Genomic DNA, 25,159 nt, shown 5'->3' with positions numbered 1-25,159 from the left:
AGAAATCCGTCACAAGCCGGCTCAGGCTGAAAGTAGGAAAAACCGTTGGAAACTGAGCATTTAGAGCAGTCTGACACAGCTGCTTTTTGCTCACAGGGATTACTTCTACATACGTTTACCTCATTATTTGGCACTTTGGCCCCTTTAAACATGAACATCCGACACTGTAATATTATATATATGACTGAAAATAAGGGATATTAAAAATAAATGTATAATCTGGCGGTTACACAAAAGAGCTGTATTATGTTAACAAATAAGGCTAGTTGTCAGACAAGTCTATAAAACTATGTTCTGAGAAGGATTTAAAAGCTGTCCATTAAATGCTTTTGCTCCAAGAAAACAATTTATCAATCCAGACAGAGAGCAGATATATGTGAGCTCAAAAAAATACCCTTTTGAAGATACAAGCCATTGCTGTATAACAGGTAAATGGTAAATAATGTTTTTTAAAGTTTGTGCAGGGGACATTATGTGACCAGATCATGGCGTAACATGTAATGCTGAGATCAGAGATAGGACTCATCAGTTCAGGGAGACAGACTTTCATGTCATGTATGTATAAACAGAGCTACATAGAGACAGCCATGTCTCTGGAGCCAAAAAAAAAAAAACACTCCAGAAAAGCTGTATTATACATTGTATTATACAGACATATTTCCACAGTAGGGCTGCAACTGCAAGATTATTTTCATTATCAGTTAATTTGTTGATTATTTTCTCGATTAATAAATGAATCATTTGGAATGCCAGAGCTGCCTATTGTTCATCATTAATAGAGGAGAATAAAAACAGCTCTAGGTTCCTTTTCAGCACTTTGGCCAGGCAGACAAAGAGTCATAACTCTATTGATCCATGTATTCCTATAGCTCTCAGTAGTAACGACTTCATGAGATTCTTTAATGATAAAATTCTAACTATTAGAGAAAAAATACATCATCTTCTGCCCTCCACAGGCACCAATTTATCCTAAAACACAGGAACCTTAGAAACAGCTGTAAAACCTGACATATGTTTTGGCTGTTTTTCTCCAATTGACCTTCCTTAAATTAACTTCAACAATCTCTTCATCTAAACCATCAACCTGTCTCTTAGACCCCATCCCAACTAGGCTGCTTAGGGAAGTCTTTCCCTTAGTTAGCACGTCTTTACTAGATATGATCAATCTGTCTTTAGTAACAGGCTATGTACCACAGTCCTTTAAAGTAGCCGTAATTAAACATCGTCTTAAGAAGCCTACTCTTGATTCAGACATTTTAGCCGATCATAGACCTGTATCTAACCTTCCCTTTCTCTCTAAGATCCTTGAGAAAGCAGTCTCTAATCAGTTATGTGACTTTCTACATAACAATAGTTTATTTGAGGATTTTCAGCCTGGATATAGAGCACATCATAGCACAGAGACAGCACTGGTGAAAGTTACAAATGACCTCCTAACTGCATCAGACAAAGGACTTCTTTCTATGCTTGTCTTGTTAGATTTTAGTGCTGCATTTGACACCATTGACCATCACATCCTATTACAGAGACTGGAACATTTAATTGGCATTAAAGGAACTGCATTAAGCTGGTTTAAGTCCTATTTGTCAGATCGATTTCAGTTTGTACATGTTAATGATGAATCCTCCATTCACACAAAAGTTAGACACGGAGTTCCACAAGGTTCTGTACTTGGACCGATACTATTCACCTTGTATATGCTTCCTTTAGCTAATATTATTTGGTAACACTCCATAAATTTTCATTGCTATATGGATGATACCAAATTATATTTATCAATGAGAACAGATGAATCCAATCAGTTAACTACATTCCAAGCATCCAAGCAAGTTATCATGCTTGGCTAAACACCTTAGAAACACATTATCTTATGATATAGCTAATCTAGCTACGTGTGTCACTACAGTCATTGTGTATTGGGGTCTGATCGCTTCCAACCTACGCTCAACACTGCACCTGAGCGCCTCCAGTGTACACACACATACAGAGCACTCGCTGCTGCTACTGCTCTGCTGATGTGCCGCTCATGCTACGTTTGCTGTCTAGACACGGTGTGAAGTGTAAATGAATGCTTCAGGTCACAGTTACCCCCATGAGACGCAACCTGCAGGTGCAGACAGCTGCATAGATTAAAATGAGAGTGTAGCCTATCTGCTGTTGCATGTGACATGCGCATAAAAAACGCGTCTGACACGCTTGCTGTCTAGACACGGGTCAGTAACAGTTTAATTGCTTTCATATTACAAAAATGACAAAACCCTGAACCTCGCTGGCACCATCACTTGGACTCTGTGTGTAGTTCAGTGAGAGCTTTCTCCTCTTGTTCTCAATAACTCCTGAACAGTATTCAGCCTGTTTTATCAATGTTAACTTTAGAATCAATTTTTCTCCCAAGGGAAAAAATCTGAAATTAATTTGACAAGGTCAACAATGTTTAGAGTTTTTAAGTAGGAGTAACTCACCTTCCTCCCTGGGTCTGCAGGTGGTCCCTTTTGGAATTGCAGGCCATGTGACACACTTGAGTCCCCAAAAATACTTTTTCCTACAAACCAAGACACAGCTGTAAAACAATGAAACAAAAAATTACTGAGCATCACACACATTCAGAAGCAATTGCATTATTACAATTTAAATTAATAGACCAAAAAAGGCTCATGTATTACTTTTGTTCCTTTCATGTGTGCAGAAGGACTGTAATTCACATCCTAATGTCCCAGAAATGCAGAAACCTGATAAAAGTCTTTGGCATATGCACCTGGTGAACAACTTGGAGCGAAGTATCTGTTTCTCTTAATATTTCCAAACAGGAAAAGTTCAATTAAGCAGCTAGAGAACACCGATGTGAGATTATAGTTCAGTTACTTTCAGTCCAAGTGTCTGCTCATTGCATAATTTATGACAGACATTTTAGACCAAGATTAATTAATTATATTACTTTCATTTCCACAATAAGGTTTAAATGTTTCAAAGCCTTTTCCCCACAGCCAGGAATTAAAATCTGGTGAGGCAACACTCACTGAAACACAATCTTTTCTTTCTTGATGTTTTGGTGGCCTAAAGGTAGAAAAATATCTTTAATCAATTCAGTTAATTGTAGATATTTAAAGTTTCCCAAGCATAAAGGTCATGGTCCACAGCCAGCAGAATTCAACTTTCCTTAACTTTGACCATGGATATATTATAAGAACTAAAATATAAATTTACATGTCAAAGTCACAAATATTTTACTTTATTTGACTTTGATGTTCAAATTAACACCTTTGACCAAAAACTAGCTTAGCTTGCTAAGTATCAGTCAACTTAAGTTTCATACATCAGTGGAGGCTTGAAATGTCTGTAACATTCTGGTGTCAAATCAATCTCCATTAAAAACACAGTAGGTTGAATGTTGTCCTTCTAACTGGTGAAGCTGCATTCATGGCCAAATATTTATTGACATTTTGTTTACTCCTTTTAACACCTTCTTCAGTTCAGCATACAGCCAGTACCCCAAACTGTTGATTAAAAATGCTATTTGTACCATCAGTTGTCCAGCCTCTTGATGTGAATAGTAATTGTGAGAAATGTGAATCTCACTATGAAAACTAACATGACTGACCTGCATTTAAATAGTGTAGTCTTTGTATGGAGTCAGGTGTGTATGTTGTGTGTAAAGGTGTTTACCTACAGTAGTTACTGGGACATCTTTCATGCTTCCTCTCACTGTGTGCTTAATGATGAAATGGTTTTATGAGAGAGTCCTTGTAAAGTCATGAATGCTGAGTGATAACAAACCCAGAAACTATCTGCAAACTAAAATCTCTGTTCTTACAGTATTGATAAACTTAACTGTTGGAGCATATTTCAGACATATATTACTGCACATATGTAAGGCTAACTGAGCTCTGCCAGTAAAGTTACTATACCTCTCTTACTTCTAGACAACTGAATAACATCACTCCATAGTAATAGAAACTAACCCATGTTGCTCTGTGAATGAGCTCCATACAGACCTTCACTGTGAGGACACCTGCAGCTTTTCTAGTGCTCTAGTGACACCTTGTGGCTATGACGCAGTACTGATCTGCTCTACTGGAAACTGCAGGTTGCTTTTGTTAAACACAACATTTTAAATCTAGTTGTACTATACATGATATAGTCTTTTCTTTTGTCTATGACACGCAATAAAGGTCCCTGGCTGGAATCAAACTAAGGAGGTTGCTGTTATGTGGCATACGCAGTAACCATTCAGCTACTCTGCTGAATGCTCTGTTTGGAGCCATTTTTAAGAAAAAAAAGTCCAAATTCTCTGATTTTTTTTGTTTCTTTAGTCTCTGTGACAGTAAACTGAATATCTTTTTTAGACAAAACAAGACATTTGAGGACATCATCTTGGACTCTGGGAAACACTGATTTACATTTCACCATTTTCTGACATATTATAGACTGACCAACTGAAAATAATCGTTAGTTGCAGCCCTAAAGTAAAGTAAATGTCTGTTGGTCTGGTCTTTTTAAACAACCGTATGCCCACTTACAGATTATCCAAAACAGAAGGAATCGTTATATCTTTAAATATAGGACATTTTAAATCACTCTAGTGGTTAAACACTGCTAACAGGGTTCAGTACCAGCAGGTAATATACTAGTCATCGTCCAAATTCAGTAAACATTCAAAGAAATGGTACTTTTGGATCTAAATCTTTGTGTGGGGGGGCTAAAAGCTGACTAGATGATGTGAGATCTTCAGGATTTATTGCAGTTTTCAAAAACAGGTGTAAAAACTTTTGATTTAATGAAATGGAAAGAAAGAGAGACATGGCTGTTCAGTAAAAATGTACATGTTGTTTAATGACGATTAGAGCTGCATCGATTAGTCGAATTTAGTCTATCAACAGAAAATTAATCAGCAACAATTTTGATAATCAAATAATCATTTTAATATTTTTTTAAGCAAAGATGGAAAATGTTTTGCTGGTTTGAGCTTCTCAAATGTGACGATTTGAAGCTTTTCTGTGTTATAAATGATGATAAAATGAACATCTTAAGGTTGTGAACTGTTGATCGTACAAAACAAGACATTAAACCATTGGCTATAAGACATAATGGCCATTTTTCACCATTTTCTGACATCTTGTAGACAAAAAGATTAATCATGAAAATAATTGGCAGAACAATCAATAATGAAAGTAATCATTAGCAGCCCTAAAATGTTCTATAAGTAAATCTCTGCACAGCTTTGAGTCAGTAATGTAGCAGAGGATCAGAAGTCTGTGTTGTCAAGACCTTGATATAAATGAGTTATTTTAACTTTTGGTGTTTTTTTGCACTTTTATGCAGAACAATATAAATATAAATGAATATGCTGTTTATAGTTTGTTTTATTTTGTTTGTTGGATTGAATCTGTTTTTAAGGTGAACATGTGGAAAAGTGTAGGATGTTTTATGACAATAAAATCAAACTAGAGCTGCAATGATTAGTCGATCAATTGATTTATCAGTCGACAGAAAATTAATCTTTAAATATTTTGTTAATCAATTCATTGTTTTGAATCATTAAAAAAAAATAAAAAGTCCAAATTCTCTGATTCCAGCTTGTTAAATGTGAATATTTTCTGGTTTCTTTAATCTCTCTGACAGTAAACTGAATATCCTTGAGTTGTGGACAAAACAAGACATTTGATGACATCATCTTGGGCTTTGGGAAACACTGATCCACATTTTTCACATTTTATAGACCAAACAACTAATCGATTAATGGAGAAAACAACTGACAGATTAATCGATTATGAAAATAATCATTAGCTGCAGCCTGAAACCAAACCAGACCAAGCTGCATATCAATTAGTCCCTCACCTCAGGGAGAGGAGAAAACCCTCTAACTGGCTAATTGATAACAGGATTTGAAAATGAATCCGCAGTTATAGATATTGATAGACAGTGCTGACTTTTGCTGTAATGTGAAATATGAATTTTAATTGGAAACAGAACAAAATATAAAATGATTGATTGTTGCTGCAGAAATGCTACTAAATCCAGATTTATCCAGCTCCTCTTTTTTCAAAAATAGCACCTGATCTCTTCATAAAAGTCCTGAAAGAAGCATTTCCAGCAACTGGAATCAACATCCAACAGAAAGAGTGCAAATCACCAGTGGAAAAAAAAAACAAAACATCTCCATACTCATAAAAATAAAGCTGCTTTTTTTCCCCCAGAAAAACAAAACTTGCATGTTGAAGAAGAAAATTAAAGGAAACTCCTTGAGACAAAAAGCCCAGCTGTGAATAAGAAATTTAAAGATATCTGGGAAGTCTCCTTGGTTATTTCCTTGAAAATGTGTTTTTTTTTTCTCGAGATTGTCTCATCTTCTTCGTCCAACATCCTCCTCATCGACTCTTCATCAGACAAAGCTTCTCACAAGCCTTCTGTGTCTCAAAGCGGTTGCTGTTGCCGCTGCAGCCGCCGTACCAGAAGGGGGAGCATTCCCCACGTTTGCTGTCGAAGAACCACATTAAGGTGTAGTTCTGGCAGCCGCCGACGTCATGTTTGAGAAAACAGGTTTCTGGATGGAGACACAGGAGAGACATTTAAGTGTCACACTAAACAGTGAGACTCATGCAAGCACATTTTCATATTTTTTATCATATTTTATCTTAAAACTTTTTTCAGGTCAGATTCAGCGAGAGCGACACACAACACATTACACACAGACGGCTCAGACAGTGGAGTTATAGAAATATAGCAATTAAAAGATGGCATGAGGGAGTTTATGTGTTTTGGAGCACGAATCTTCTTCAAGCTGCACTAATCAATATTTTTGTATTAACAACAGATCAAATGACAACATTAACTTATATGCAACTTATAGAGCCTACTATAAATTAACAAATGGTAGATTTCAAGGCAGATTCTGACGGGGGCACCACCTCCTTTTTGGTTAGGATTTGTTAGTGCCAGGAGGAAGCACTAACTCTTGTTCAATTTAATCAATGAATCAGTCTCATGATCGTAAGTTCTTGTCCCAAACAGTGACCTCTGTTTACCGCAGCTCAAAGAAACAACCCCACACTTTTAGGATAAATTAAGACATTTATTAATAGCTAAACATCTTGAGGATACATGATAAATCATACGATAATATAAAGAAAATAATAAATAAAAACAAAGTAAAACAAATAAATAAATAAGGTCTATGAATGTTAATAAAATTAATAAAGAAAATTATTCAGCAAGAGTGGCTCGAAGTGCGTGACTCGAGGCTTGACGTGTTGCACCTGTGAATGCTGAGGAGAAAACTAATTCAACTTCTCTAAATAAATTCTTTTAACTTTATTCGACATCAACCCTTGATCACAAAACCATGTTATGCCTTACTGTTGAGGCGTCTCGTCGTGGTAGAGGCGTCATCTTGGCAGGTCCAGCGTTGTTGGTGCAGCATCTCCAGCGGTGTTGCAGTGAAAGAGCTCGGATCAGCTGTGGGCTGTGGCGCATCTCAGTGGATGCAGAGGCGTTGAATGCCGGTAAAGAATCAAGCCGTTTCAGGCTGCTCTGAAAGAGTCTTTAGGCCGGCTTCACTTCTGGTTTGCAGTATTGCTAGGTAGCTTACCTGCTCTACGAGAGCAGGTAAGTTCAGTTCTTCTTCTCCGTCCTCTTCTTCTTCTTCTTCTGGACTTTAAGTTGAGGATTCAGGCTTTTTGGTTGACTTGCTGTAATTTAAGTTGAGTGTCGAATAAAGTTTAGTCTGACTACGCTCAAATCTTCAGCGGCGTCAACTTCAAAATAAAATACTGTAGCCGTTTCAGGCGGCTCTGAAAGAGTCTTTAGGCCGGCTTCACTTCTGGTTTGCAGTATTGCTCTCGGAGCAGGTAAGTTCAGTTCTTCTTCTCCTTCCTCTTCTTCTTCTTCTGGACTTTAAGTTGAGGATTCAGGCTTTTTGGTTGACTTGTAGTAATTTAAGTTGAGTGTCGAATAAAGTTTAGTCTGACTACGCTCAAATCTTCAGCAGCGTCAACTTCAAAATAAAATACTGTACGTGTTTACTTCAAAATAAAATTACTATACGTGGAAATACGAGACTTAATGTTACAAATAAAACAAAACGCATTAACTTGTTGCAATAAAAGGTTAAATACGGATATATTTGGTTGAAAAACAAATAAAAGAGACGTCTTAAGAATTTTCTTGAGTACTTGGAGGCCAGCTCAAAGAGGAATCTTTTTGAGGCTGTTTTTATAAGTTACGATAAAACGGGAGGAGTTTGGGTCTAAAGGTTTTTCGTGCCGAATTATTGATGAATATTCAATTTCTTTGTTCTAGGGGCTTTAGGTGTGACTGGTGGTTTGCAGCCTGCATCTCCTGGAGTAAAGGAATTTTGTGGAAGTCTAATTCTGAGTTTTAACACGCAAGAATCACACTTCAGAGTCACTGTGGCCTCATATTTCACATTAAAGCTGTAAATACATTCTTTTCATAATGTTCAAGCATTTCATGATATTTTCTGATTGATAACAGCTAAGCAGTTTACTTCTGTTTCATAAGAAGTCAGTTCTCCTAATAACAAACATTAACCCTCATATTAACACTTTATGATGTCTAAGCATACAACCTTCATTGGTTCAACTTTCTCAAACTATCTACACATCTTAAACCATCTACTGAAATAAAGTTTAATACTATAGTGAAAGGAAATAAAGTTAGGCAACACTTATGTTATTAGATTACTTTCAGAAACATATTTAAATATAAGATGAGCAGAACTCTTACTTCAATATAAAAGCATTCAATGTGACTATTGTTTAACAAAAAAAAGAAAACTTTAAACTCAAATCCTTCAAACATTATATCTTTACATTCCTATTACTTCAGAAACTTAATTCTTTCAACACAACTACTCGTCTAATTTAACTATTAAAATATGTTTGCCTATGAGGTTAATAGATCACAAGTTAAACACTTGGGTGATTTTAAAAAACAAACACATGGTTATCAAACATTCATTATCTCTTCACATAAGGGAATTTAACTCTTGTCAATAGAGGGCAGTATTGTTACCTGTAATATAGAAAGTCAATAAAATCTAAGTCTTATATCTCTTTAGTAGATAGTCATACACCTATGAAAGTTATACCATTCTTCTTGTATTTACATGACAAATATTAATTCAATTAGACATTTAATTTAAATGAATTTCAAGTTTGCCTCAGATTTTCAGGGAGGCTTCACAAAGTCGTCAGGAATGTGGGTTAGTTCATGGCTTTGGTGATAAGAGTCCGTGCTCCATCTAAGGTGAGAGTTGTTTTTCTCCGGTCCAAGTGGCCTTTAGGGTCATTTCATGCTTTAAGTTTGTGTCATAATTCAGCTTATTGAAATGGTTTCTTAGGAGGTCTTCCTGAGTCTGTTGAGCATCACTGATCAACCCCCACTTAGGCTTACAAAGGTCAGTTCAGATTCTGATGTTCTTTTGCTTCCGTATCTTTAAATTTGACAGTTGTGCTCGAAAAACTTGGACCTCAGTATTTCTAACATCTTGCTCACAGTCCTCAGTGTAGTTACAATCTGCTTTACATTGAAAAAAGTCACTAAAATGTGGTTTAAACAAAAGTTATGTCACCAGGACATAAAAAACCATCTAGGTTACACTTATCGTAACCAATACAGCTTTCTTCCAAGTCAGATTCAGCAAACCTTTATACCTGTACAAACTCACTGTACAATTCTATGTGCCCTCATGAGATGTGAGCAGTAGCACAATCAACACCTTCATATTGCTATATAAATGGAATTGAGTCAAAATAAACTACAGTGTGTGTGTGTGTTCATAGTGATGTGACATATCACAACACAACACTAGATGAGTTCATTGTTGGTTTGAGTCTGCATGTGGGATTTCTTGACAAAGAGAAAAATGTAGACAATCATCAGACGTATCCATAACTGAGACAAATTCAAAGTCTGAGGAAAACAAACCACTAGAGGATGCCAAAAGCCGCTGGAAGACGTTTAATAAATGTGGTAATGCATAACAATATTTCTCCAAACCAGACAATTTACTGTATCAAACTCCACCATTCTGACACAAAAGGAGCTTAAAACAAACCATGAAATGTGTTCACAGATATTTTTAATCCAGTTCTGATCATCAGCTGCTGACAGTGTGTGTTTTTGTGTGTAAAGTGGTGTGTGTGCTACCGTTGAGGTTAACTCCAGATTCTCCGGTTGATGTGTCAATGACATCCAGCTGTCTGGTCCAAGTCATTACTCCCATCTGCTCCTTAAACCTCTCCTCCACATCCTCATCCATCAGCTCTGCCGACCCGTCACTGGACACACAGCAGCAGACGTTCACTGATTCACGGTAAATTATTCTCAATAACACAGTCATAAAAGTTACATCTTCAGTCACACTTTTTACTCTTCATTTGTCTAATAGTTGTCATCAGAAACAAGTAGTGAACTCAACTCTCAATATATCATCAGCTTTCAAGTTGATATGTTGAACTTGTTAGCAAACAGTTGCTTATTTCCACATCCAGAGTCGTGTTTCTGTCCAGCTGGTGAATGTAAGTCCAATATTCACTCTCTTTTAGTTCTGCTTTTACTCTCTACCAACTCCTGAGGGAAATATCTGGCTCTTTAGCTGCTAAATGCTCCACTATGTTCACCAGCTAGTCTACAGCTAACTGTGTCTGTTTGCCGTTTGGTGCAGAGCAGGTAGTGTACAGTGGCTTTTTGCAGCTTTTTCTCTGAAAACAGCTGCCTGCTGCGGCCCAAAATGACGCTATGAGAGCGCTAAGAGTGAACCAAAACAGTAAAGTTGCAGCCGGACAGATAAACAATGAGCTGAAACTCACTATAAAGCTCCGTAAAGCCGAGAGGAGCTGCAGAGTCACTGATAATTCTCTGTAGGTTCATCACCAACACATTACACACTGACAGATCAAATATTCATATTAAAGTAGCTGTAAAGGACTGTATGCATCTTATTGACTTAAAGCTGCACTAATCAATATTTGTGTATTAACAACTGATCACATGACAACATTAATAAAATTATTAATGGCAACTTAAATCCTTATCTGGACATGATACCAAATAACACATGGTAGATTTCTAGACAGACTCTGATGTTTTTTTTGCCTCCATACCTTTATATCTTTAGGCAAAAAAAGAGAAAAAAACAGAAAATATAATTAAACAGCTACATCTCAAAAAATGTGACATTTTTATTTTATTTATTATCAGAAACATTTACAGACTTGTTTTGGTGGCTACTGGATTTGTGCTGAAAAATTTGGACCTCAGTATTACTAAAATTTGTGTAGTTAAGAACTTCTTTATATTGAAATAAAGTCACTGAAATGCTGTTGAAACAAAGGTTATGTCACCTTTATTCAAACTAATACAGTCCAGTTTTAACCTGAAGGTCTAGATTACTAGATACTTTCCAGATTCCTCCTTTTCTCTGAAACTACAGTTCCAACAAGTATCTTCATCACCACCTTTATCTTCCTGGTAAAGACTTGTTGGGCCTCATACACTTTTATTACCTTTTTTTTAAATAATTATCTTCAATAATTATTTATTATTGCAAATAACCAAACTAGCTCCTAACAGACTGTCCTGCTCTCTCTAATCTGAGTGTCTTTATCAGAATCAGTTGATGAATCACAGAGCAGGATTTCATAAAAGCTGAGTAACTAAAACCATATTTGGAAAGCTTTTGGCTTTAAAGTCGTATTTTTCAGCTTTGTTGGCCAAAAGTGTCTAAATGTTACCTGTCTGACAGATGCTTTGCTGGTATGTTTAATTTGTTGTGTGTAATTCTGCAGGCAGAGTGAGTTACCCGTTATGGAAAAGGTGGTCTTCGTCTGTCAGGTCTGGCAGCTGGTTGCAGGTCCGTTTTAAAGAAGGAGGAGGATACAAGTTAATTCCCTCTGAAACAAGCAGAGGAGAATAAATTCATGTTTGTTGTTGCTAAGAAACAATATGAAGAAATGTTTTGAAATGGTAACTGGCTGCATTAATATGATGCTTTTATATAAATGCGAAGCGCTTTACAATGTTTCTGCTGCTCAATCATCCATTCACACACACACACACACTCATGCACTGATGGGTGCTGGCACAACCATCGGGACACTTCGACATGCAGACATGAGGAGTTGGGGATTGAACCACCGACTTCCTAAGTAGTGGACGACCCGCCCCTCCAAATATCCTTGTTATTGTGAACTGGATGATATCTGGAGACAGAAAACTGTGCAGAAAAGTTAAAGACAACCTGTGATTTTATGACTGTAACCATCTGCTCTTACTGTTGAGGGCGGAGAGGAAGACTCTGAAGAAGCGCTGGGTGTAGCCCTGCTCGTCAGCCTTCAGCCGCCCAATGTGGAGCAGGTGCTGCTGTACAGGGAAACTGGCCAGATTCTCCACCTGCGTCTGGTTGTAGCGCCCACCCACCGCCACCACAAACATGGCCACCCCCTCACACTTGGCCTTCTGGGAGATGTAGTGCAGCTTTGCCTGATCCTTGTAAGCCGTGTGGGTGCCCACCACGGTCAGCAGTACCTTGCTCCTGCGAGGCTGTCTGGCCTTCAGCAGCACCTCCTTCAGGGAGAACTCCAGCGTCTGTCCCAGCACCGAGGAGCCGCCCTGCTGTTGCATTGTCTGGACCAGGTGTGTCTTCATCAGCTGGTGGTTCTGGTACTCCTGCAGGCCAAACTCCACCTTAGCCTTAGTGCCGCTCTGCTGGACTACAGCTACTCGGGCCTGGTTCCTGGCCCGTTGGGGTTGCGGACTCACAACCAGCTGCTCCACCACAGAGCCCAACAGCTGCTGCATGCCAGTGTATTCGTCAGCCTGCATCTGCCTGGAGCTGTCCGCCACCATCACCAGGTCCACATCCACCTCCTGAGGCCGCACTGGTTCCTGGATGGAGGCACACTCCTCTGTACGTCTGCAGGGGTCTGAAAAAACAATGGAGAAAATATTCAGAAACCCGATACTTTGGTTGGAAAATGGCTCCGGATTTGTCTCTCTGTAAAATATTTATGATGGTATTTAAAAATTTTGACCTGATTTGCAATTTTGCAAATGTTGGTATTTACTGCCTTCTTTACGTAACAGTTTACAGCTGAAATTTGTAATAACTTTGAGGAACTCCTGATCCCTAACAACATGCCCTCAGCGGAGGACTCTGAGCCAGAAAACGTGAAGGTTACTGAGGGTCTTAAAACTCTGGATGTTGTTGGGCTTTTTCCATTGATAAGGCCTTTTGAATGTCACATGGACATTCCCATATACTAATAGATGTGGGTGGTAGTTGCCATTTTTAAGAAAGGGCACTGAAGGGTGTGCTCCAACTATCAAGTATCACACAGCTAAAATTCCCAGGGAATCTTGTGCTGTAAAGAAGACTGGCTGATTGTGAACTTTGGATTAAGAAGTGATGTGGAGATCCTCACTGGAACAGCTCACTCTTGCGAGGATACTAGCAGGGACATGAACTTTGTGGATTTGGATTGGGACTTCCCCAGGGTGTTTTGTGGGTTGTACCTCAGAAATATCAAGTGCTTGAGCCATTGCTATGAGTCATCGGGGCCATGACATGAGTGTCCATATTCTCACCAGTAAGTCAAGCATATTCTCGGTTGGGCTCGGGACAAGGTGGCTCCTTGTCACCAGCAGAGTTTTTGAGATTCATGGACAAAATCTGAAGGTACAGCTGATGGACAGAGAGGGTCCAATTTAGTGACTTCAGGATTGAGTCTCTGCTTTTGTCAATGATAAAATTCTGTTGGCTTCATCAAACCAGATTTCTGTTGGGATGAAGGTCAGGGCATGCTTGAAACAAACAAACAAATGTATGATTACATAAGGCAAAAGTGTTCACAGCTGTTCTGAATGGCCACACTCAAAGGCAAGGTGAAAAGCCTGCCATCATAAGCCAGGTTTCAAATTTTAACAGTATTCCCAGAATATCTGCAAAAGAAAATTCTAATAAATGTGCGTTTCCATCTTCTGACGTTTTGTGAATACTAGAAGTTGCCAGTTGGTGCCATTAAACAATTGCAGAAGAAGAGGAGATAATGAGATGACGTCATTAAAAGACTGGCAATCAAAGTTCAAACTGTGAACAAATACAGTGGACAATCATTTCAGGTTGTTTCATGTATTATTTTGAGGAACGTTACAGTCTCCTCATCATTTCACACTGATCTGATGTTTTTCATCTGCTGCCGTTTTTTCTTTTCTCTGGTAGAGCGGAAACGTAGATGGACGCCATGATTAAATTGTTAAATCTGTTTCCACCTCAGCCAAGTGTAAAAACTTATTTGTGATATTTCAAGATTTTTATTGAATTTCTAGTGTTTTTTATGTGCAAATATATGGATGGGAACACACCTATAGAGGCACACCAAAGAACAGTGGTAGGCAAGTAGTGGCCCTTGGGCCCTCCAGTTAAAATATTTGGCTCCTTGAAAGTTGTGACTTTCATAGTTTACATTAAAATGTTTACATAATTTTTTACAAATCTATTGTAGATAAAGAAAAAAAAATACAAGGCTCATGAAAATCCCGATGAAATAAAAGCTTGTTAATTCTAATACTGCCAACAGATGACAAGCGGCATTAATATTGTGGTGGCGCCATATTATTTGAACAGTGCATGGCGCTGAAATTAACTCTAATTAACCTTCCAGAAATTAAATTTATATGCGTTAATTCCAATACTGTTTTAATTTCACAATTTTAGCCAATATGACCAAACAGATTTGTTCTTCACAAACATGTTTAGGTGGTGGTCTCACAGAAATGGTGTGTTTGATGCCATTTTTTTCTAAGATAACAAATCAGAACTTTTAATCAACCAAACGTGACTCAGAAGCAGGGTATATTGGTGGATAAGCAATAAAATACGTCTCTTGTCTTGAAGTGCAGCACAGAACATATTGTATATTTGCGTATGAATCATTTTTAGCCAAATGAGTATTACAATAAGCTGTGATGAGAAAAATGACATCTGTTATCAGTAAGTTATATTTTGTACGACTGTAGTCTGCTAGTCGACTAGTTGATTAGTTGGTCGATATGCTCTCGTCTGACTAAATTCTCATTGGTCCGTGTTATTTTCATAAGGAGAAAAGTGCTACATCAATAGCTTTCCAGGAGTAATCCTGCGGCGGGAGGGACAGACTAACAAATTACCTGTGAAAACGGGGGTGTATTCAAAACACAACTTTTTCACAACTTTGAACTTGCCCAACCTAATGGAGACTGCTGGGTCTAACTGTACTCAACGTTTACTGAACGTTTACTGAATCTGTGTTTCTCTATACTGACAGCCCAAAAATTTTTTTTAATATTTGATAGCGTTTGGGAGTCTCTGTGCAGCGCTGTTCTGGTACGTTGGTCAACCTCTGTCATTGCCTGGGAAACTATTGGTAGCGTGGCTCCGTTAAGGAGTATGTTTGCATAGCGAGTAGGAAAGAGCGAGGGGCAGAGAAGTGACGGTGGATGCGAGCGGAGCAGAGGAAAAGGTTAGTAGTAAGTTGTCAGTCTGGCAGTAAATGTACAGTACAGACTACAGTGTGTCAGTTAATAAATGCTAAAGTCACGTCTGTTGTTTCCCCAAATGCTGGAAAAGTAAAAGGGGTTAGCTCCAAAGTTAGCAACAATGGGTTAGCCTAACCTGAAGACACAAAACAGAGAAATACAGAACAGAGAAATGTGTGGCTGCCGAGTTTACTGTGCACTCTGTCCCATTACATCCACCCCCCCCCCCCCCCTCGTGTTGTGTCTGACTTAACCTATGATCATGAATACTGGATAGTGACAGAAAGAATTTGATTCTGGATGCAAACGACCGATATGAGTTTTCTCGACAGGATGCGTGGGCTCAGCCTTCTTTTCAGTTTAATCTCACACTTTAATCACTTTTTCAGCACAACCTTTCAGAGCCAAACATGCAGAAATTACAAATGAAACACAGTTTTGACAGAAAATTACTGGATGATTGATATGAAATGTTAATTCAAGCATGAGGCTCAGAGTTTACCGAAACAGATTGCACAGTTCTTGACTTTTCTCAGATTGGCAGCCTGGTCCTGCGGCCTCCCCAACTCTATGAAGATGGAGTGTCCTGTGTCGTCAACCTGAGATGAAACAGCAGCTGTCATTATTTACTGCTCAATATACACCTGCCAAAAAGAATTTTACTTCAGTGGCTTTTCTCCAGTCGGTGTCATTAAACCGTTGCAGAGGAAGAAGACACAACGAAATGACGTCATCAAAAGAGTGTCAGTCAAAGCTCAAATGATGGAAAACCATGTGGAAAACATGACATTTCTGTTAGTTTCACGTAAAGATTTGAGGAAGGTTACAGTCTCCTCATCGCTCCACACAGATATGATGTTTTCAGCTCTTCAGTGACATTTGTGACATTTATTCACTAAGTCTGTTTACACTGCATTTTGTTACATAAATAAACAGGTGGATGAAAACACATAAACTGTCTGCAATGTCTCTCGGCAAAGTCACGACACAAGTTTAAGAAATCTTTTATTGCCTGATCAAAAGATTATTTGGCAACTATTTTGATAGTCAATTAATCGTTAAAGTAATGTGTGGAGCCAAATATTTGATGGTTACAATTTGTCAAATGTGAGAATTTTTCAGCATTTTACATGATAGTAAATTGTATATTTTTGGGTTTTGGACTGTTGGTAGGACAAAAAAAGACATTTAATGACATCACCTTGTGCTCTTGCATATTGTGATGGGCATTTTTCTCTGTTTTATGATGGTTTATACACCAAATGATAAGTTGATCAAGATCAAGAAAATAATCCGCAGATTAATCAATAATAAAAATAATAGTTAGTTGCAGCCCTAAAACTATCATGTAGTCTGATCCCAGCATTAGACACTGTCCTGACATTTGATTCAATAAGGATTGTTTTCATTATCAATCAACCTGCCGGTTATTTTTTTGGTTAATCAAATAATCGTTTCGTCAATGAAATGTCAAAAAGTGAAAAATGCCCATCACAACTTCCCAGAGACCAAGGTGACATTTTCAGATGTCTTGTTTTGTTTCTCCAGTGGTCCAAAACCCAAAGATGTTCAGTTTACAACAATATGTGACAAAAAAAAGCATTTCAGATGCTTGAACCTGAGAATGTTTGCTTGAAAAATGACTGAAGCAATTAATGAATTATCAAAGTAGTTGACAATAATTGTTCATGTCAGTTGATTAATTGACTAATCGTTTCAGCTCTAATTTGATTTAGTTTGAAGTGATCGCTCACTCCAGGACGACACTTTAAAAGCTGAAGCAACAACATGTTTGTTTGGATGTGATTCCTATGAGGCCACAGAGCTCTGCTGACAAATCAAACCCACCTCCATCGCTTTCCTAACATCAGGATCGCCGCTCAGTGAGATGACTACAGGGATGATGTTTAGGGCCCGGTACTCCATTACGGCGGAAATGATGTCGTTGATATTCTGCGTCTCTCCGTTGGAGAAAAACACTGCCACCTTCCTCATCAGAGCTCCTGCACGGGAGCGTTTGAAGACGTTCTGACCTACGAAGCGCATGGCGGCTCCCAAGTGCCGGTCGGATGTGAGCTCCGGGGTGATGTTTCTCACAGAGTCATTCAGCTGAGTCTTGTGGCGGTAGTCCTGGAAACGGATCAGGTACTTGGTTTGGTCATTGTATCCCACCACAGCCACGCGGGCGCCCGTCGGACAGTTGCTCTCAGCAATGGAGATGTCCTCCAGCAGAGAAAGAAGGGCAGTGCGCTGCCTCTCGAAGGCCACGTCCTTCGACATGTCCAGGCCGAACACCAGCTCAGTGGGGTAGGCCGGACACTTTGACTGACCTGGAGGGGTTAATGATGAGAAAAGTGGAGAATAATTTAAAACTACTGTACACTTAAAACCCAAAACTGGACAAATGTCTGTCAAACTGCGACACACCTGTCAGTGGTGGAACGAGGTCAACAAACATGAACAGACACAGGTTCACTGTACTGTCACACAAATTCAGGCATGTAAGCTTTCCTCACTGCTCATTCTTACATTGTAGTTAGGCAGGAAGATATTGATGTAATGATATCAGGTATGTAATGTATATGTGGCTTCCAGCATAATTTAATATCTATTATCACTACAAGAAATTTAATTTCATACACTTTCATTTTCAACATCCTGTATCATGTGTTTGCTTTGTAAACTTTTAAAGAATTAACAAAGATGATACATTTAGTTTTACTTAATTCAGTGTTAGTTAGGGTTGTTAGAATCAGACCAACTCTGCATCCTAAAGTGGTTTCTTACCACAACAAAATAAAGTAGTATCATCTGCAAAATAAAATACATTTTAATAATTTGGAAACTTATATCATTTATTTACAAAATAAACAATAATGGGCCAAACACTGAGCCTTGGGGAACACCACAAGTAACCTTCAAAAATTGTGAATTAAAGTTATGTTTTTGGACATATTGATACCTATTCTAAGTACTTAACCAGGAGTGTGCTACCTGGTTAAGGAGATAACAAAGTTTACAAAGACAACAAATGCGCACACCCTATGGTCCACTCACACAGGTGTGTTTTATTTTGTCTTATTAGACCTTTTCTCAGGACTGTGTGGGTGTTTACAGACTGAGCTTAACTCTCTTTACTCCTTGACTGGGGCAATACCTCAAATTTTAAGTCTGGCATTTGAATCCAAGCTTTGTTAAATGTTGAAGTTAGTTTATTTAATGTGACGTCAGGGTTCTGAACCACAAAGTTGGAAAAGGATATCCTATATCTTTATCATTCTTATTACTCCATTATTATACATGTAGTTTGGTGACTTCATGTTTATCCCAGCTTAACTCCCTTAAACGTGAAGGTGGAAGGCAAACCTTGAATAACAGACACTAACAGTCATTTTTCAACACAGAGTGTACAGACCTGCTAGCGGCTCTGTGAAGCTAAATTTGCTCATTAGATTAAAAGTCAGGAGATCAAAGTTATTACAATTCATCCTGTGGGGAATGTGAATGTGTGAACCAAAGTTCATGACAATCCATCTGATAGCTGCTGAGATATTTCAGTCTGAACCAAAGTGCTGGACCGACGAACGGGAAACACCATCCCTAGAGTCATGCTGCCAGAATCAACAAACGTTACAGAGATGAAAAACCACACCAAAAAAATCAAACGTCTCAAGAGTAAATCTTACTGTACTTACCATATTTTCAGGGTAACAAAATGGAGATACATACCGTGGCAGCATGCTGTGTGGAGGAGAAAAATCATAAGATTTGTGCTGGAGAGTTACTGAAGCAATTAAAACAAGTTTGCACTTCATTCACATGAAATTGTAGACATTTGTTTTCACTTTTGACTATTTTTTGTCTCAGTAAATCAATGCTACAACACTTACCACAGTTGTCTCTGATGTAGGTGATCAGCTCACATTCCTAACACAACAGAAAGGAAGTGAAAATACCATGTGCATGTTTAGATATTTTCCTTTAATGGTGACAGATGAAATGACTTTAAGGTGGACTTACAGTCATGCCTTTGACTCCAGGAGGACCTCTGCGACCCTGGATGGAGAAAAATAAGAAGAATTATTAACCTTGACTCTTTCAACTCAACTCAACGAATCAGTACTGACTGTCTGCTTCTGCTCTAAGAGAAAAGTTGGTAGGATTTCCTTTTCTTTTAAAAGATGATGATGATTTTGATGATGATACTCCTTCCATCCCTCACTCACTCTGTGTCCTGGATGTCCCGGGTCTCCAATTGTGCCTGATTCTCCCGGTCTGCCTGAGTTTCCCTGCACCAGTCGGATAAGAAATAAAAAGTCACCAGTAGTGGAAGAAGTACTCCGATCCTTCACTTCAGTAAAAGCACCAGCACAACAATGTAAAAATACTCCATTACAAGTAAAAGTCCTGCATGAAAAATCCTACTACAGTAAAAGTACATAAGTATTATGAGCTTGATGTAGTTAAAGTATTGCAGTAAAAGTAGTGGTTTGGTCCCTCTGACTGATATATTATTATATATGACATCATTAGATTATTAATAGTGAAGCATCAGTGTTAGAGCAGCATTTTACTGTTGTAGCTGCTGGAGGTGGAGCTAGTTTACACTACTTTATATACAGTTAGCTAGTTTAGTCCAGTGGTTCCCAACCTAGGGGTCGGGTCCCTCCAAAGGGTCAGCAGATAAATCTGAGGGGTCGTGAGATGATTAATGGGAGAGGAAAGAAGAAAAAACACAGTTCTGATACACAAATCTGTTTTCAGTTTTTGGACTTTTTCTCTAATCTTTGATTTTTGCTGAAATATTGGATCATTTGAACATTTATTGAAATGAAAGCATGTGAGAAGTTTAGAGGGAAAAATCACTATTTGGTGGAGCTGTTAACAACTCATAGACATGTGAAATGTGACCCCGACTACACACTGCTTTTTGTAAGACGTCAAAAGACAAAAAGGTTGGAAACCACTGGTTTCATCTTTAACAATGTGTTGTATTTTAAAAGCTTGTTATATTATCCATTGTGTCAAATCTTCATATGAAATGTAACTAAAGCTGTCAAATAAATGTATTGGAGTTGAAAGTACAATATTTCCCTCTGAAACGTAGTGGAGTGGAAGTATAAAGTAGCATCACATGGAAATACTCAAGTACAAGTACCTCAAAATCGTAATTAAGTACAGTAATGGAGTAAATGTACTTGTTTACTTTTCACCACTTAAAGTCACTGATGAAACAGAAATATTGTCACTAAAGAGAAAGAAAAATCACAGGTGTGTTTGTTGTTGCTCACCCTTCGACCTTGGTTCCCATCACGTCCCGGATATCCTTTGGTTCCCTTCTGGCCCTCCTCACCCTGAAATCAAGGAAAAAACACTCATACATGAATTTATAGCAGTTTTGTTTTAGTCTTGTTTAGAGTTTATCAAGCAATTCTATTTTAAATTTAGGTAAAATAAATGGACTCACCTGTGAACCAGGGTAACCAGGAAAACCAGGATCTCCCTGTAAAGAGAAAGTAAGATGTAGTCACTCAAATATCTCATGCCGTTTGTATTAATATGAATACATTTATTAATAAAAGAGCATTTCAGGATTTCATCTTCTTCTGTCTTTTCATCTGTGTGCCTCCAGTACAAAGACAGATCCAGGACGTGTTTAGCCTAGTAAGCTTAGCACAAAGACTGGAAGCAGGGGGAAACTGCTAGCCTAGTTCCATCTGGATAAGACAGACATAAGGAGGATTTCCTAAAATGTGAAACACTTCTTTTAAGTTATTATGGTCTGCTCTACCTTGGAACCTTTGGGTCCTGCAAATCCATGACCATCTGCACCATCCTGACCCTGAAACAGATCAAACACTGACAGTCAGAGTCACTGAGTGGACTATAAATATACACTTTAAATTATACTGTGTATACAAGCACAGCAGGTGTTCCAGCTCCTTACCGGCATTCCTCTTTGTCCCTGTGAACCTGGACCACCTTTTACACCTGGATCTCCTGGTTGGCCCTTCAACAACATCAACAAACAGTTTAAACTTTCACTGTACTGAACTTATCAGGTCAACCGAACTGTTAAATTTTCTCACTATTTTTTTAAAAAAAATCACATTTTACTTTTCTGTAAATTTTACCTTCCTATATTGTGGTCTACAATTTCCATAAACCCTGTTCATTTTAGTTTATTAAGTTTTTATTAGTACGCTAACAGCATGACTTTAGGGATGGCAATGTTTGTTGCTCTGTTGGTCGGTCCACCACTTTTAATCCAGACTAAAATATCTCAATAATTATTTGATGGATTGTCACGAAATTTGGTTGAGACATTCATTTACCCCAGAGGATGAATCCTACTGATTTTTGTGATCCCCTGACTTTTCCTCTAGCACCACACTGAGGTTGACTTTTGGTTTTTAGTGATTTTTTTGACAAGTATTAGATGGATTGTCAAGAATTTTGGTTCAGTTATTCACATTTCCCAGAGGATGAATTACAATAACTTTGGTGACTGTCTGACTTTTCATTTATGTCCAATACTTTGGTTTCTGACCAACTATCTGCAGAATCAATGACATTCCCATCAGCCTCAGCTGTGCTTTGTGTTGCATATGAGCACACTTAACTAAGATGGTAAACATGGTGAGCTTTAAACCTGCTAACATAGTCATCGTGAGCATATTAGCATGTTGATGTTAGCATGTTGCTGAAAGCACTGGTGTGCCTGAATACTCAGACTTGCATCTGTAAAAATATCAGAATTACTCTTCATGTGTTATATATGTATAACTGTAGAATGCAGACTCCTCCTCATGTCATTACAATCACCAGATTACAAGAAATACGTGACCTCTGTGTCATTTAAAGGACCAGTGTGTAGGATTTAGTGCCATCTAGCGGTGAGGTTGCAGATTGCAATAAACTGAATATCCCCATCCCCCCGCCTCCACTTCCAAGCATGTAGGAGACTCTACAGTGGCCATGAAACTCGCTACTATAGAAATATGACAGTACAACATGGCGGGCTCTGTGGAAGAGGACCTGCTTGCTCTATAGATACAAAGGGCTCATTCTAAGGTAAAGACAACACAATAATTCTTGTTTTCAGGTGATTATATACTGATTAAAACATACTAACTATACAAACTGGTCCTTTTAATGGCAGCTATGGCCCTGACTTAACCCTGCAATAGCCAATAACTATATTTAGATGTAATCTGGTTAGAGCTGCAACAATTGGCTGTTTTGAGTCTGTTCTGAGATTTTATAGACTTTTATTGATTAATTGAGGAAATAATTGACAGATAATAAAATAATTGTTGTACCCCTGAATCTGGCCTTCCTTTATCTATTCTTAACATGGTGAAGTATTTGTAGAACTACAGATGAGGCACAGGAAATGATGTCACACACCTTCTGCCCATTAGCACCCCGATGTCCAAATTGTCCTTGTCCTCCAGGTTTTCCATTTTCACCCTGCAGGAAAACCAACAGAGTCAGAGCAGGAAGAACAGAGCTACATACACCTAAAGCTGGAGACAAACATGACTACGAGCTGAAGACTGGATAGACCACAGAAAGATTGTTTCCACCGTCTGGCACTGATTTCTTAGTATTGGACAGTCAGGAAGGAGCATAAACCTTACGGCTGTAATCACACAGACAACACACTGAACCACTGCTCAGAAACATCTCGAGTTCTGCAGGTAGATGACCTGCAAATCCAGTGAAAATGCCAATTATCATGTGTTGTACTATAACAAACATGGACAACAACCAGCCGTTTGTAAAGTTTGCGCTGAAAAGGCAAAAAAAGGACAAAAGAAGCTGAAATGGTGTGTGAGATCCTGGATGAAGATAATTGGGAAATGTGGACTGTAACTGAAGGTAAGTGAAGTTTGTAAAATGAAGCTAACTTCAGGTTCTGGTCGTCTGTGTAGATCTTGGTTTTAATGTTGTAAAGGTGTTAAATCTCTTTACAGTTTAATCAGACTTTCCTCCATTTCTCTCACACCACAAACCTTTCTTCTTCTTCTGTTTACTTACTGGTACGTCTCCCTCAGGTGACACACAAACAAAAAGAGACATCATTGCTCACTGACATCAGTTGCAAACAAAAAACATTTTCAGAAAATTCTTTATGAGAGTGGGAGCTGGATTTTTACATGAAGAACAAGGAGGAGATACGGAAGCCCTGAGAGGCAAGTGACAAAAACAAATTCTGGTGATCCATTTTCTAAGTCTGATCTAAATTGTTTTCTCTCCTGTGTTTATGACTTAAAAACAAGTGAAAAACAGGTTTTGCCAGGATAATCTTTCTAAGTTATTCAATCTTTTTCATCTGTGAAACACGTGGAAAAGTTTTTCAAGGTGAATTTTTTTAATGCTTTTAGTCCAAAAAATTTCACTTGTAAAAACTTTTTTCCACCTGTTTCACAGATGGAAAAAAAAAAGGAACTTCGAAAGATTGTCATGGTAAACCTTTTTTTTTTTTTATTATTTTACCTGTTCTTAAGTCTCAAACACAGGAGAGAAAAAAATGTAGATCAGACTTAGAAAATTGATCACTACTTGCCTCTCGGGGCTTCTGTAAGGAGATGATGTTTTATGGATTTTACAGAAAAGGTAACTGAACAAGGTTTGTGTGGATAAACCATATTAGACTAAATTGAAGCTGCAAGCAGCGTTGAATGGGCCCGCGCACGTCAGGCTGCAGTGCAATCGAAGGGCTTCTGTGACGGGCATGTAGATGTCTTCAGACCCCGGCTGTTTTCAGACAGTGCAAGAAGGAGATAAACATCAATTCCTTTGTCCACTATTTTGCCTGCTGCTGGGGCTGCTTCGCTGAAATTTTGTAGGGCGCGCTATTCAGCCAGTTTGCATCACTGATGGAATATTGTCATGTAGACGTTTTCAGGCCAGGACTCTTATCAAACATGTAAAGTTTGGTGCAACTGGAGCATTTACAATAAAGTTATAGCAACTTCCTCTGTCATGGTGAAACATCAAATCTCAACGGTGTGAGGATGAGAATTTTCTTCAGAGTGAGACATGTCTGCCTTACTCACACCTGTGTCATCAAAATGATGCAAGTTTTGGGCCCATTCACTTAAATTTCAATTAGTAAATTGAAAACTCTTGATGAGTTTGTGTGTAAAACAAATTAATTTCCAAATCTTCATCAAGTCTATTTTTAGAAAAGTAAAGACCTTTGACCCACATGACCTGGTCAAAGTTTGATTGAAATGTGTACTGTCAGGTGTGTAGAGACAATAAGTAACTGCAGCTGGACACAGAAAAATACGCATATATTTGAATGGAGAGTGTGAGCGAACCACTAGGTGCTCGGGGCCTAATAAAGGAAAATCTGCAGTACAGAGCTACAAATTTTAGTTTTGATTTTATTTTTCTGCAGCACTTTCTCACTAAACTGTCACCCTCACTCCATTTTTTCCCTTCCCCTCATAGGTCATCCCCACTACTGAATTATACATATAAGACCTATAATTATTGTAAAATAAATGATAATAACACCAAACTTCATACAAAGTTTGTATATAATGTACTGTATGTATATAGATCTTTCTGCTGTATCCTACAAAAATGAGCTCCATTCAACCCCCACACC

At 38.2% G+C, this 25,159-nt stretch overlaps 1 protein-coding gene across 2 annotated transcripts in view; it reads right to left on the bottom strand.

The window, feature by feature from the left end:
* Positions 1 to 4,804: 4,804 nt before the first annotated feature.
* LOC137190746 (collagen alpha-6(VI) chain-like) overlaps positions 4,805 to 25,159 on the bottom strand; it is a 75,899-nt gene continuing 55,544 nt past the window's right edge. For both annotated transcript variants that reach the window (XM_067600327.1, XM_067600328.1), the window contains exons 24-38: positions 22,945 to 23,007; positions 21,482 to 21,544; positions 21,326 to 21,376; positions 21,002 to 21,037; positions 20,826 to 20,888; positions 19,761 to 19,823; positions 19,555 to 19,590; positions 19,425 to 19,461; positions 19,264 to 19,275; positions 17,383 to 17,864; positions 16,037 to 16,133; positions 12,294 to 12,944; positions 11,822 to 11,912; positions 10,168 to 10,298; positions 4,805 to 6,541 (exon numbers count right to left, since the gene is read on the bottom strand). In XM_067600327.1, coding sequence (XP_067456428.1) covers positions 6,366 to 6,541; positions 10,168 to 10,298; positions 11,822 to 11,912; positions 12,294 to 12,944; positions 16,037 to 16,133; positions 17,383 to 17,864; positions 19,264 to 19,275; positions 19,425 to 19,461; positions 19,555 to 19,590; positions 19,761 to 19,823; positions 20,826 to 20,888; positions 21,002 to 21,037; positions 21,326 to 21,376; positions 21,482 to 21,544; positions 22,945 to 23,007 — 2,052 coding nt within the window. In that variant the 3' untranslated portion in view covers positions 4,805 to 6,365. The remainder of the gene's footprint in view (positions 6,542 to 10,167; positions 10,299 to 11,821; positions 11,913 to 12,293; positions 12,945 to 16,036; positions 16,134 to 17,382; positions 17,865 to 19,263; positions 19,276 to 19,424; positions 19,462 to 19,554; positions 19,591 to 19,760; positions 19,824 to 20,825; positions 20,889 to 21,001; positions 21,038 to 21,325; positions 21,377 to 21,481; positions 21,545 to 22,944; positions 23,008 to 25,159) is intronic.

The sequence above is a fragment of the Thunnus thynnus genome, chromosome 10 (genome assembly GCF_963924715.1).
Source record: "Thunnus thynnus chromosome 10, fThuThy2.1, whole genome shotgun sequence".
NCBI classification, from domain to species: domain Eukaryota; kingdom Metazoa; phylum Chordata; class Actinopteri; order Scombriformes; family Scombridae; genus Thunnus; species Thunnus thynnus.
This window is presented reverse-complemented; position numbering and strand designations above follow the sequence as displayed.